The 12,904-nt window shown below is 43.8% G+C and overlaps 1 protein-coding gene across 2 annotated transcripts in view; it reads left to right on the top strand.

Moving 5' to 3' along the window:
• The first annotated feature begins 2,306 nt into the window (after nucleotides 1-2,306).
• LOC145411983 (uncharacterized) overlaps nucleotides 2,307-12,904 on the top strand; it is a 29,582-nt gene continuing 18,984 nt past the window's right edge. For both annotated transcript variants that reach the window (XR_013899498.1, XM_080281953.1), the window contains exon 1: nucleotides 2,307-3,013. Coding sequence is in view for 1 of the 2 variants with exons in the window: in XM_080281953.1 (XP_080138079.1) it covers nucleotides 2,408-3,013 (606 nt within the window). In the remaining variant the exon portion in view is untranslated. The remainder of the gene's footprint in view (nucleotides 3,014-12,904) is intronic.

The raw sequence follows: 12,904 nt of genomic DNA, 5'->3' as shown, positions 1-12,904 counted from the left end.
GAGACGATCCATGGTCGCTCCGAAAGTGCTCCGGTAGAGACGATCTATGGTCGCTCCCATCCTCGTGAGACGATCCATGGTCGCTCCGAAAGTGCTCCGGTAGAGACGATCTATGGTCGCTCCGAAAGTGCTCCGGTAGAGACGATCTATGGTCGCTCCGAAAGTGCTCCGGTAGAGACGATCTATAGTCGCTCCGAAAGTGCTCCGGTAGAGACGATCTATGGTCGCTCCCATCCTCGTGAGACGATCTATGGTCGCTCCGAGAGTGTCTTGGTAAAGACGACCTATTGTCGCTCCCTGCCTCGTGAGACGATCTATTGTCGCTCCGAGGGTGTGCAGAGAGAGGTAAGGAGAGAGACGTCCCTACGGCAGGAGACTAGAGCCCAGGCTTCCTGTCCCAGAGTGACCCAGACAGGCCTCACAGCCTCCCCTGGTCTCTGTTCCCTACGCCTGGCTCTAGAGCAGACGCACCTGACGGACCCCAGTGGAAGTCGCTGCCGCAGCCCTCCCCTGTCGGCGCCCCTAGACGCTGGAGACTGCAGCCCACAGTCTCTCTCGGTTCTCCCCAGGACACCCGGGCGCGATCTCCCTACGCCCCCACGACGCCGTAAGGCCCTCACGACAGGCCGGGACTTATCACAGAGGTTCCTGAAGCTATTCGGCCCCAGTCCCGAGGGCCACACGCGTGAGCCAAGCCCGGAAGTCACGGGAAGCCCAGGACGCGAGAGGACACCCTTACGAGTTATCCCGTGCCCTCTCGGCACGCCTCGCATTGGCGGTGCCCCTAGCCCGGCAGGATCGCCGACGACATGTTCCTGCCTATCCCCCTGATGAATACGTGTGATACTGTAGTACGAGTGATTTAGGTTAAGCGTGATTTCCCCTAATGTAAGTATTGTGCAGTGATTTCATATAGTCAATATCGGGGTAAATAAGATCACAGTGAGAAGTTAAAGGACGAGTGTGTAAGATCTGATGAACTATACTTATGAGTGACATCCCTGTTATACAATTAGTAAGCCTGTGCCGCCTGGAGATTCCCCTATAAAGACATACCCCCATTAGTGTGAAGGAATATTGTGAAAGGGAGTATTAATGGTATTCTCTAGCGTGGGGGAGGGAGAGAATACCATTAATACTCCCTTTCACAATATTCCTTCACAGTAATGGGGGTATGTCTTTATAGGGGAATCTCCAGGCGGCACAGGCTTACTAATTGTATAACAGGGATGTCACTCATAAGTATAGTTCATCAGATCTTACACACTCGTCCTTTAACTTCTCACTGTGATCTTATTTACCCCGATATTGACTATATGAAATCACTGCACAATACTTACATTAAGGGAAATCACGCTTAACCTAAATCACTCGTACTACAGTATCACACGTATTCATCAGGGGGATAGGCAGGAACATGTCGTCGGCGATCCTGCCGGGCTAGGGGCACCGCCAATGCGAGGCGTGCCGAGAGGGCACGGGATAACTCGTAAGGGCGTCCTCTCGCGTCCTGGGCTTCCCGTGACTTCCGGGCTTGGCTCACGCGTGTGGCCCTCGGGACTGGGGCCGAATAGCTTCAGGAACCTCTGTGATAAGTCCCGGCCTGTCGTGAGGGCCTTACGGCGTCGTGGGGGCGTAGGGAGATCGCGCCCGGGTGTCCTGGGAAGAACCGAGAGAGACTGTGGGCTGCAGTCTCCAGCGTCTAGGGGCACCGACTTCCTCGTCTTGATGGATGGAGACGACGGGAGAAGGGGACCTCTCCTCAGCTACTGCCGGCGTGTGGTGAGCCTGGTTGTCTGTGCTGTCCAGTGGTGAAGGTCAAGGTGTTACAATAGGTATTTCTAGGACGAGAAGCCGACCTAAAAACACCTAGCATAACAGTACACAGTAGTGTTTTCCCCTTACACTGTCTTGAGGAGTACATTTGTTAGCGACTATGGTTAGGTAGCGTGAGGCGTGATAAAGTACTCTAAGCTCCTCAACAATAAAATATTATCTAGAACTGTGGTACGAATTCAGGATATTCACAAAGAATGGGAAGTATGAAGAGGTCGAAGTTGACTATATTTTTCATAACTTCGAAACTAACTAGTTAAAAATCCTCTACAAAATGTACTGTACTGTTTCGCTGTACATATTTTTGGCACATTGATGCTTTACATGTAAATCAATAAAACTTTATATTTAGGCTCCCTCTGACAGGCAAAATGTAAACGGTCTGCTGATTGGCCAGAATAGCTCTTACCTGATATACAAACTGTCCTGTGATTGGTTGAATCGATCTTGTCCTCTTATTTGTTGAGGGAACTGTGTGTTGCCGAAGGGTGACGGTTTGTGTGTTTTAGCGTGAGCTGACTTCAGGCTTTACTTTGTTGTTCAGTGACAAACGTTCATTAACGGATTGATAATGCGACGTCAGATGAACGGTGGTGATCGCCGGGGAGCCACTAGAGGGAGAGGTTTAGGCCGTGGTCGAGGAGGACCGCGGGGAGCTAGAGGGGGCGGGATTCACAAGCCACCACCGCTAATGTCGCGTCCGATGCCACCCCCACCAGGCATGAGGCGCCCCCCAAATATGGGCCCCCCACACGGACCCCTTGGACCCCCTCCTCATATGGGTATGGGACCCCCTCCAGGCCGCATGGGTCCTCCAGGACCTGGTCGCAGACCAAATCCTATGGGTCCTCCAGGCCGGATGGGACGGCCCATTGGTGGGATGGCTGGCCCTCCTGGTAGAATGGGCCCACCTGGCCCAGGCCCTATGCCGCTTGGCAGAGGTATGGGTCCCCCACCCCCAAGAGGTGGCATGGGCCCCAGAGGTCGTGGAGGAATGCAAGGCATGCTACCCCCACCACCCATGGGGCCACCTTTTAGACCTCCTGGCCCTGGCATGATGGTGCCTCCAAGGCCCCCAATGAGAGGTCGGGGAAGAGGCCGGGGGATGATACGGGGTCGCGGCATGGTCAGAGGCCGAGGTGGTGGTCTCTCCATGATAAAAAATAAAGATAAGCAGGTGTGTATATTGTGGTCTGGATGAAGCATAGCAACAGATAGGTAAACTGGAGAATTTTAACCAGTAGATTACTGTGGTGCTAGCACTGAATTTATTTTGTATGAATTTTAATGCTCTGGCTGTTTCCCTAAATGTTCACAGTATTTATCAGGTAGAGACTAAGGTAATTTCCTAGTTTCAGTCAGTACTGCTTTTTCATATTTTGTTTTTCAACATCTGATTGAATTGGGAGGGATCTTGACTTCTGCACTGCAGATGCCATTCAGTAGTTAATAATTAAGGAAAGGGGGATCTCTTCAGCTCCTAGCATCATCTGCTATTGCATTCACATGAAAATGATCTAACCTAACCTGAACTGTCTAACCTTCAACCCAGATGCAGTTGCAGAAAATTCTTGGGGCTGGAGAATCCCTTCCCACACCATATTTACTATGCACTAAATGGTGCAATTACTGTATGATGGAAGTCAGGGAAGACCTCCCACCCCCTCAGAATTTAGACAGATAATGTGTAGCTACAGGTTTGGTCATGTAGCTATGGTACTGTAACCCTGCATCCTCTACCCCAACATGTGTCCTTTGGCCCTGTTTTGATATCACTTGACCTTAAACCCTGGCTCATTTTGGGCCTATCCTTGGTATCCTTTGATGGGGTAGTTATGGGTTTAATGCAAACCTAATGGGGAAAACAACATCCCTCAGTCTGACCTAATTGTTTGATTTAGCCTAGGTGTTTGCCCTCCTCTCTTCTCATTTCGCCGATCGCTTGTCACTTTTTACTACTACTTTTTCCTTTTCAGGCAGCTTTACATTGTGTGACAAGCCTAAGCATTTCCTGTAAGTCAAGAAATCATGTAGAATGCTGGGTGGTAACCATATAACCAACCCACACATGTTCTCTACGTGTCAGCAAGTGGGTTGGCGGAGGGTAGGTGCCCGCCCCCATAAAACCACTAACTTGAAAGACAAACAGCCACCCTTTATGGGATTATGGCGTCTGGCTATAGATATATAAATAGATTTTTCATTTCTAACTTTGGTAATTGGTACTGTATTTGGGTTCTAACCAAGGCATTTTCAATCCTAAACTTTGTACAGTGTTAATCAGGCCCCAAGTCTGAATCCTAACAAGGCATACAGTCTAACATAGAAAACTTCCCACCATAACAGTAATCAGACAAAACAAATGTGCACCATACCTCTAAAGGAAGTTGTTTCATTAATGAACAGTGTGAAGGAAAACAGACAGTTCTACCTCCCTGATCAGTATGTGTAGTAGAGTGCTGTTGCCATTTCCTATGGAAGAAATGTAAGTAATCAGTACAAGTTTGAAAAATGCCATAGAAATACAGTACTATAAGTCAGTAAAGCAAGTTTGAGATTGAAGTTGAAGGGAGGGGTGTGAGGTAAAATTTGGAGTGTGGATGGTAGAACATTAGAAAATGAAGATGATATAGTTGAGAGATAAGGGAGAATATTTTACTTTTCTACAGTACCAAATAGGTAGAAGAAAAAAGGCAGTACAGTTTATCCTTGCTTTCTGCGGTTAATATAGTACATCTGTGAAAACTGCCCTGCAAATTGAATCATGCAGATTGTTCCATCGGAACCACTGTTATTTAGTAATGTAGGGGAGGAATCCCCTTAATTTTCCCAAAGTCCCCATTTTGACCTTGAAAAATATACTTCCACTAAACACATGCATAAAAACACACAATTGTAATTAGGCACAAGAAATACGGTAGCGAATGAACAAGAATAATGGTAATGTGTAGATGATGAAGTGACAGTTGTTTTACACTGCCTCACAGACATGGCAGGCCGATTACAAGGAATACAATCGCAGGTGTGGGTCAGGAACATGAGAACAGTGGTTGGGCAACGGGGGTGATGGGTGCAGAGAACACCGGGTGCGCGTGTGCCAAACCCATGACATCAGCACCACATCACTGCACGGGTATTTTGAATGCTGGTAGGGACCGAGTGAATGTTGATCAACTGCTTTGCCTCATACAATGTATTGGTCATTGCACAAAACTGGTTGGGGTAGATGTGCCATGTAAAACGTGTTTCAGGCAGTCTGAGGATGCACAGAATGTGGGTTTACTGTAGCTGCTTGTTGGCATGGATAAAGGAGGTGGAGAACCAGTGAAATGGGAACTACTTAGTAGAGGGGAAATACCTATAGCAGTTAGTAAGCATAAGCTACATAAGGCACCAGGAGCAGATAGCACTAGTGGAAAAAAGTTGACATACAATGGTGATGAGGCTGTGAGCATAATGTGCAGTGTGTATAGGATACAAGGAATGTATGAAAAGGCTGGTAAAAGGCAGTCATAGTTCTGTTTTATAAAGAATAATACTGATGAGTCAAAGGGATTAATTTATTAAGCATACCGGGCAAGGTGTATGATAGAATGCATATAAAGAAGGTGTATAGTATAACAGAAGGTAACATAGCTGAGGAACATTTAGAAAGAGTAGGTCATGTATAGACCAGATGATTCTATGAACCTTAGAGAAGATCTCATATTCTGCCAGGTTTATTAAGACTGAGTATAACCACTCCAGTTGAATGGTCTATCTGAAGCTGAATAAAGTCATCAGATGAGAAGAATGAAATGGAAGTGATGTCCTCAGGCTGAATGGCTTAATTTTGTGTGAATCAGATGGAGATTTAACAGTTCCCATTAATTGTCCATGATCAGGAGTCATACCAGTAGCTATAACCTGTAGTGGCATGGCATATGGGCTGGTCACACACTCAGCAATACGGTTGGGAACTTGGATGTAAATTTGATTTTTGCATGTTGTATTCTAGGGAAAGATTAAGGCATACCAAAATTTCAAATGAACTACCGGTGTGGTCATTAAGACCATAGTTCATTTGAAAAGCATTAATGTAAGCTTTCGTCTTTCGTTTTCGTCATTTTCATTTTTGAAGGCTCCTACATCCTTGCATGCGTCAGCCTTGCTCACCCAATGGTGGCTTTCCATGCTGCTTGATCTCTGGCAGCTTCCCTATTTAGTTGCTTAATCCTGAGGTCATACTTAATGACCTCATCCCTGTTTTTTTTTTTGGTCTACTTCTTGCTCCCCTACCCTCAACATTAACACTTCTCACTTTCTGCATGAAATTATCATCCCCATCCTCTCCAGATGCCCAAACCATCTCAATCTACCTCTCCTCATCACAACACCAATACACCTCAGTCCCATCCTACCTCTTCAAATCTTCCATCATAAGCCTAGCCCCCCCCCCCCCAGGCCTTGCACTCAAGAACACACTTTACATCCACCTAATCGCTGTCATTTCTGTATGTTTTAGCCTGTGAATATTTTCTTCCTTTACTGCTCAGGACTCACTATCATACAGCATTACACTCCTGACATATGCAGCATAAAAATATCCCTTAGCACAAAGGGAGAGCCCTCTCAGTGTCAAGAGAGGCAACAGCTCCCTGAACTTCTTCCAACCACTCCTCACTCTGGCCACAGAGTTAGCTCCTGCCCCAGCTCAAGCACATAACATGTCTCCCCCCCCCCCCACCACCCACCCACCCACAAAAAAAAAAAAAAAAAATCCACACACTCAAGAGACTCACCAGCATATTCAATCCTTTCATGCCTGGCAATGTCCACATGCTCCCCCAGACACACCGCACACATGAAATCAGGATTATCTTGCAGTTTACCTCTAATACCACTACATCTCTTATGCACCCACTTATCACAAACACTGCACAAGGTGGAATTACTTCCCTTGCCCTTTTGACAAATCGCACATGGCCACTCTCCCTCTTTAACGGTACCACCCCAACCCTAGATACCATCACTTTAGTTTAATCTGCATTTACTCATAAGCTCTTGTGCCCCATACCATCTCCTCACATCTTAAATCTTTCCTCTGCCTCCCTTTCATTTCCTGCAGTCAACACCAAATCATCAACATACATCATCTCCTACGGGAGATGGCTTCAGGTACCATGATAAACAACAAGGGGCTCAAGACTGACCCCCTGATGCACACCAACATTCATGGAAAACTCATCACTCAAATCTCCATTCACCATTCCCTGGGTATGAGCACCCACATACATGGCCATAACGACCCTAACCAGCCATTCCTTGATCCCAAGCTTTCTCTTTGCCCATCTCACCACCTCTCCAGGGACCCTGTCAAAGGACTTCTCCAACTCAACAAAAACAAAGTACAGTTCCCATTTCTCTCCTATATATTTTTCCTGAAGCTGTCATACAGTGGATATGGCATCAGTGGTCCCTTTGCCTGGCATAAACCTAAAACTGCATCTCATCAATATATACTCTTAGGCATACGTTCTAGAACTTTCTCCATTACCTTCGTTATCTGGTCTAAAATATTTATGCCTCTATAATTTCCTTTTTCTGGGGCTTCACCCTTCCCCTTGTACACATTTACAATTACACTCTTCAGCCAGTCATCTGGGAGAACGCACATATATAATCATATTTATCCAGTCCGTGACAAACCTTACTCCTGAGGCTTTCAACATTTCATCAGTCAACCCAGACATGCCTACTGCCTTCCCCAGCTGCATCCTGCCAATTGCTCTGCTCAGAGTTGCAGTGTCAATCAAAGGCCAAGGCCCAAACACTGAATCTGCTGGCTGCAAACCTTCCCTGATCCAGTCAAACTACTTCTTCAACAACCGGCTGTAATGCTCTCTCCATGCGTCTTTAATATCCCCACTGTTCACCAATACCCTTCTTTCATCAGTCTTCATACTGCTGACCCATGATATCCCTGTTCTCCCTCTTCATCTGATTTGCCACCTTAAAAGTCATATTCTTCCCTTCCACACGATTTAGGTTATCAAGTATAAGTCTCTGTGACCCAGACTTAGCCATGTAAACATTTCTATCACTTCACTTGGCAGCCAAGTATTCCTCTTTGTTACCACCCTTCTTCCATTCCAGGAAAAACCTTTTTTTTTTCTCCTTAACTGTCTTCTACACCCTCATCCCACCACCAAGTCACTTTATGTCTTGGTGGGCCTCTTGTCTCTCCACACACTGAATCAGTAACTCTCAAGAGGTTGGTCTTGAGGGCTCTGTACTGTCTTTATGTCATGAAGTTAGTCTACAGTGAACTCCTGATTGTCAGATGGCCCTTTAACCAACAAGTGTCAATATCCAGCAAGGAAAATCTGGCTGAAATAATGTATATCATGTTTTATTGCATAAACTGACAGTTCACCACTAACCTCACAGGAATAATAAACAAAATCTTTTGCATTATACTACAAGGTGAGTGCAGTATATAGTACAGTATCTGTATACTGTATTTTACTGTAAAATACTGTACTGTACAGTTTATCAGGAAAACAAGTTTGTATGTATATATATATATATATATATATATATATATATATATATATATACACACACACACACACACACACACACAGAATAAGACCTCACTATAACGGACTAATTGGGACCCAAGCCACTCCAAAAAAATGCAAAATTCCGATACAAGCGACATCCGGACTTCCCCCTGCTAACTCGGACTTTTTCCAGTTTATCAGACATTAGTCCAGATACCATGAATGGTTTTTAAACTGTTTTGACCATCACTGTGGTACTGTACTGTGCTATAACTTCATTTCATTAAATTAAATAGTATACTGTAATATATCTAATAATACTGTACTGTACACTGACAAACATGTCTTTTATTTGCCTTATTGTGGTAAGCATACCTGAAGTGGTCAGGCAGTCCAGACTGCTTCTGGCTTTGTCAGACTTCTTCCGATATTTAGGAATTTAGTCCGGTAGCTCCTCGATTCCAATAAAAGTGAATTCCAATCTACTGAAGTCCGTTATATCAAGGTTCTACTGTATACAGGTATATATAATATATATATATATATATATATATATATATATATATATATATACAGTGCTCGTCAGAAGTATCGAGCGCCCTGCGTCCCTCCTACGAAAAAAACCTTTCAACATTGAAAAAACATATAAATAATGCATTTTATTTACCTTTAGTGCTTCGTAGGGTATCCTTTACGCTTCTTCACGGACCTGAGACGTCTTGGAAGTGAAAGGGCAAGGTTCCTGAGGTGCTGGAGGGGTATTTTGTCTCAGGAGTCACGAATGGCGGCTTCCAGCTTAGGCAGAAAGCTCACGTCCTTTCCTTGGAGATTCTTCTTTACGAGGTACCAGAGATTTTCTATCGGGTTGAGGTCAGGGCTATTGCTTGGTCAGTCTTTCATGAATGATACCTCGCAGTCACAAAGCCAATTGGTGACCGATTTGGCCTTATGAGCAGGTGCACCATCCTGCTGAAACACTCGTGCACCTGTGAGCTCGAAGGACTCAGGTAAATGATCACAAAGAAGTTCAAGATAAACGTCCTGATTCACTCTGCAGTTCTTAGGAAGCACAACAAGCTTCCCCAAACCTTTACCAAAAAAACAACCCCATACCATGAGTGAATCAGGGTGTTTAACTGTGCTTTCCACGTAACAGGGGTCAAGCGGGTCACTACCTTTGCGCCGGTACACCCGTGCTCCTCGATCACAGGTAACATTAAACGTTGCCTCATCAGACCACAACACTGACAACCATTGCTCCTCACCCCAGTTAAGGTATTTGTTAGCAAAGGCAAACCTACGAAGTCGCTGGTAATGTGTAAGAAGAGGCTTTCTCACAGGCCTGTGACTTGTGTAACCAAGTTCATGCACTCTTCGAGACACTGTGTGCACAGAAACCTCACCAAACACTTCCGCGTTGCTCTCCTTTATTTTCCTTGCACTCACACGAGGATTAGACTCCACTGCACGTTTTAAAACATTAACAGACCTCGGGGAAGTTTTCCTGGGCCTACCAGACCGCAGTTTCTTTGTGGGAACGTTACCACTGTTTTCCACTCGAAAACAGGCGCACCACCTACGCACTGTTGATCGAGCCACACCAACCAATTCATTAATTTCCTTCGTGGGGTGGCCTGCCTCCTTTAGAGCAATGATCTGGGATATGATTTCACTCGATAGTTCATGGGTAGGTGCCATAACAAAGTGACGAAAGCCAAAACACTGCGGGACACGGTAAAAAATGGCGCAATAAGAGAGGGAGACGTGGCGGAGTTCCTCTCTCTCATGCAGCCCGTAGGGAACTGAGGCGGGAACCAACCAGCGCGCAGTAAGGCCTCAAGCTCCCGTGACGTCATGCTACTGCCCCAAACATCTGGCTCAATTTTTAGTACCCAAAACAGGTGATTCTTTTTTGGCCATAAGTATGTGCGCCCTGCCATAGGCGCTCGATACTTCTGACGAGCACTGTATATATATATATATATATATATATAGGGCTTAGCTGTGCTCTCTGTAGAGGGGCTGGGGGTAGTACTGCGTTAACCTATGTGGTTTTGGCTGAATTATGACATAATTGGGAGTTTCTTGTATTCAGCAGCCCCTAGCAAACATCGGACACAAATATGATTTTCCAGTATTCAGCTGAGGTGCACCCTGACAAGTAAAGTGATCGGTAGGGTAATGATGTAATTTATGCTAAGGGTGGCTTTGTGATATAGTGCATAATCCATTCTCAGTTTACTGTCTGTGACTGACTCATTGTAGGCCTATTTGGTTGCTTACAGCTGTGCGCATCATGGATTTTTTTTTTTTTTTATACACAGTAAAGGTCGTCCATTAATCCGAATGGCAGTGGACTGAGAATGATTCAGATTATCAAATTTTTCGGATTTTTGGGTGGGACCCCTGAGACGGTTATTTTCATGTTTAAACTTAAATTTTACCAAATGGATCACTTTTCGTTCATTCATAATACAATATGGCACATATTAACATTACTTTATGTATTACTCAAATTTTTTACTTTTCTCTATCAGGTTTCTGGGCAGGGCAGATTATGTCTGTGCCAGAGTCAGCCACTCACGCTGACCCACATCTTCGCGGCCCGATATTTTACTTTGATTACCCTGTGTAAATGCACTTTTCATGATAGAATGTTGGTTTTGTTGTCATTTTAAAGCTGAATAGTTGTACCATATTGTAGTATGTTCAATAAAGGAGAACAAAGAAAATAAAATGTCAAAATGACAAGTTGGAGTTAGGCAAAAAGCAAAAATTTTATACCTTGCCGCAGAAAAATATTTGCCAAAAAATAACGAGTGAAGATAAGTAAATTTGGTTTAAACCATGCAAAAATACAATAAATTACCTTTGCAGTGATATATAGATTATGGTAATACTTGCATTTCATTGTGCAGTAAAGCGAAAGGAAAGAAATGCACAATTTTATTTTAGTCTCGGCTGCATACTTGCTTTGCGTTGTTTTTCTTTGATCGGTCAGTGTAAATACACTTTTTATGATAGGATGCTGGTTGTGGTGTTATTTTGAAGCTGAATAGTTCTGCTTTATCGTAGTATATTCATAAAAGGAAAACAAGGAAAATAAAAAAGTCAAAGTGGCAAGTTGAAGTTAGGCAAAAACCAAAAATTTTATACCTTGCTCTAGAAAAATATTCACCAAGAATAAAGTTGTAAAGAAACAAAACCATGAGTCAGACCAGCTGTGCAGTACCGCCACGCATAGAGCAACCATTCCTTGACATTTTGCTCGAGCCTCCTTGTTATGATGAGTAAACGCGATTTATGGTGAATATTTTACAAAAGTTTCGAAAAATGACGATGAAAAGCGTCATCGGAATCTCTGAGGTTGGATTTGAAATGACGAATGAAATAGTCATAAGAATCTCAAATGGTTAATAATGTATTACTGAAGACATGACCTGTAATTGGTAAATTGAGAGATGTTATGGGTTGTTTAACTCACCAGTAATGTGTAGTGTTGAAAATAGCATCAGTGGGCAGGTAAATCCAATTAGAGAGAGTAAGACCAGGGGTTAAATAATATCCACTTATTGTAAAAGCACAAAAACTTAATATGTATTACTGTGGAAAATTCCTTAAACCTACTGTACAGTATATTTCACTTTGGCACTTTCCCTCATCATCTTCGAGCATCAGCTCAGGACGTTTTCGGGACAATTCGCCACCACAACAATAACATGACAATTTGCCATCATTAATGAAGACAGTTATGGGTGACACTAGAATATAATTTAAAGGCGACTACAGTGAGGAAGAGACAAGTTAATTGTGGACTAAAGGTGCAGCTAATAAATAATATCAAAAGCCTACGCTATTGAACATAGACTTTGATGGATCCCTCTGAAATATAGTAATTAAAGTACTGATTAATTAATAATAAATATATTTATAGAATGACAGGGAATCATCCAGGGTGCGAATTGTCCTGATGGGGAATCATCCATGTTTTGTCAGCGAATTGTCTGACGGCGAATTGTCTCAGAGCCCTCAGGACTACCTGTTTCTTCTAGGGTTCCTTGAGGTGCCTTCTTTGGAATGTGGGTAGCTGGTCTTGGTTCGTCATCAGTGGATTGACCTGCCTGGTTGCTCATGCACTTCAGCCAGTCATGGATATCAGCCTGCCTGACAGCCTGAGCACATTTCTTGTAGAACTCGTTTCACAAGATATGGAAATCGATCACCTCGGCCCCATTGTAATTATTATTTTGTTCAACGAAATGCACCAGTTTTTCAAAGTACAGTATACAGAAGCTTCCTTCCATGAACTTCCATGACCACACTGCTCGGCACCTCGACGCATTTGGCGCCCAGTTTGAATTTTTTATTTTTTTTTATTTTTTTATTTTTCCAGCCTTCTTGAAAAATTTGGATTATTGGGATTTTTGGATTATCTGTGTTCAGATTAACAGACTTTTTTGTACGTGTATATATATACTGTATAAATATATATACACATATATATATATATATATATATATATA

This window comes from Coenobita brevimanus, chromosome 91 (genome assembly GCF_032717465.1).
Source record: "Coenobita brevimanus isolate Jiangsu-jjx chromosome 91, ASM3271746v2, whole genome shotgun sequence".
Classification (NCBI taxonomy): domain Eukaryota; kingdom Metazoa; phylum Arthropoda; class Malacostraca; order Decapoda; family Coenobitidae; genus Coenobita; species Coenobita brevimanus.
The sequence above is the reverse complement of the archived record's forward strand: the minus strand, read 5'-3'. Positions and strand labels throughout refer to the sequence as shown.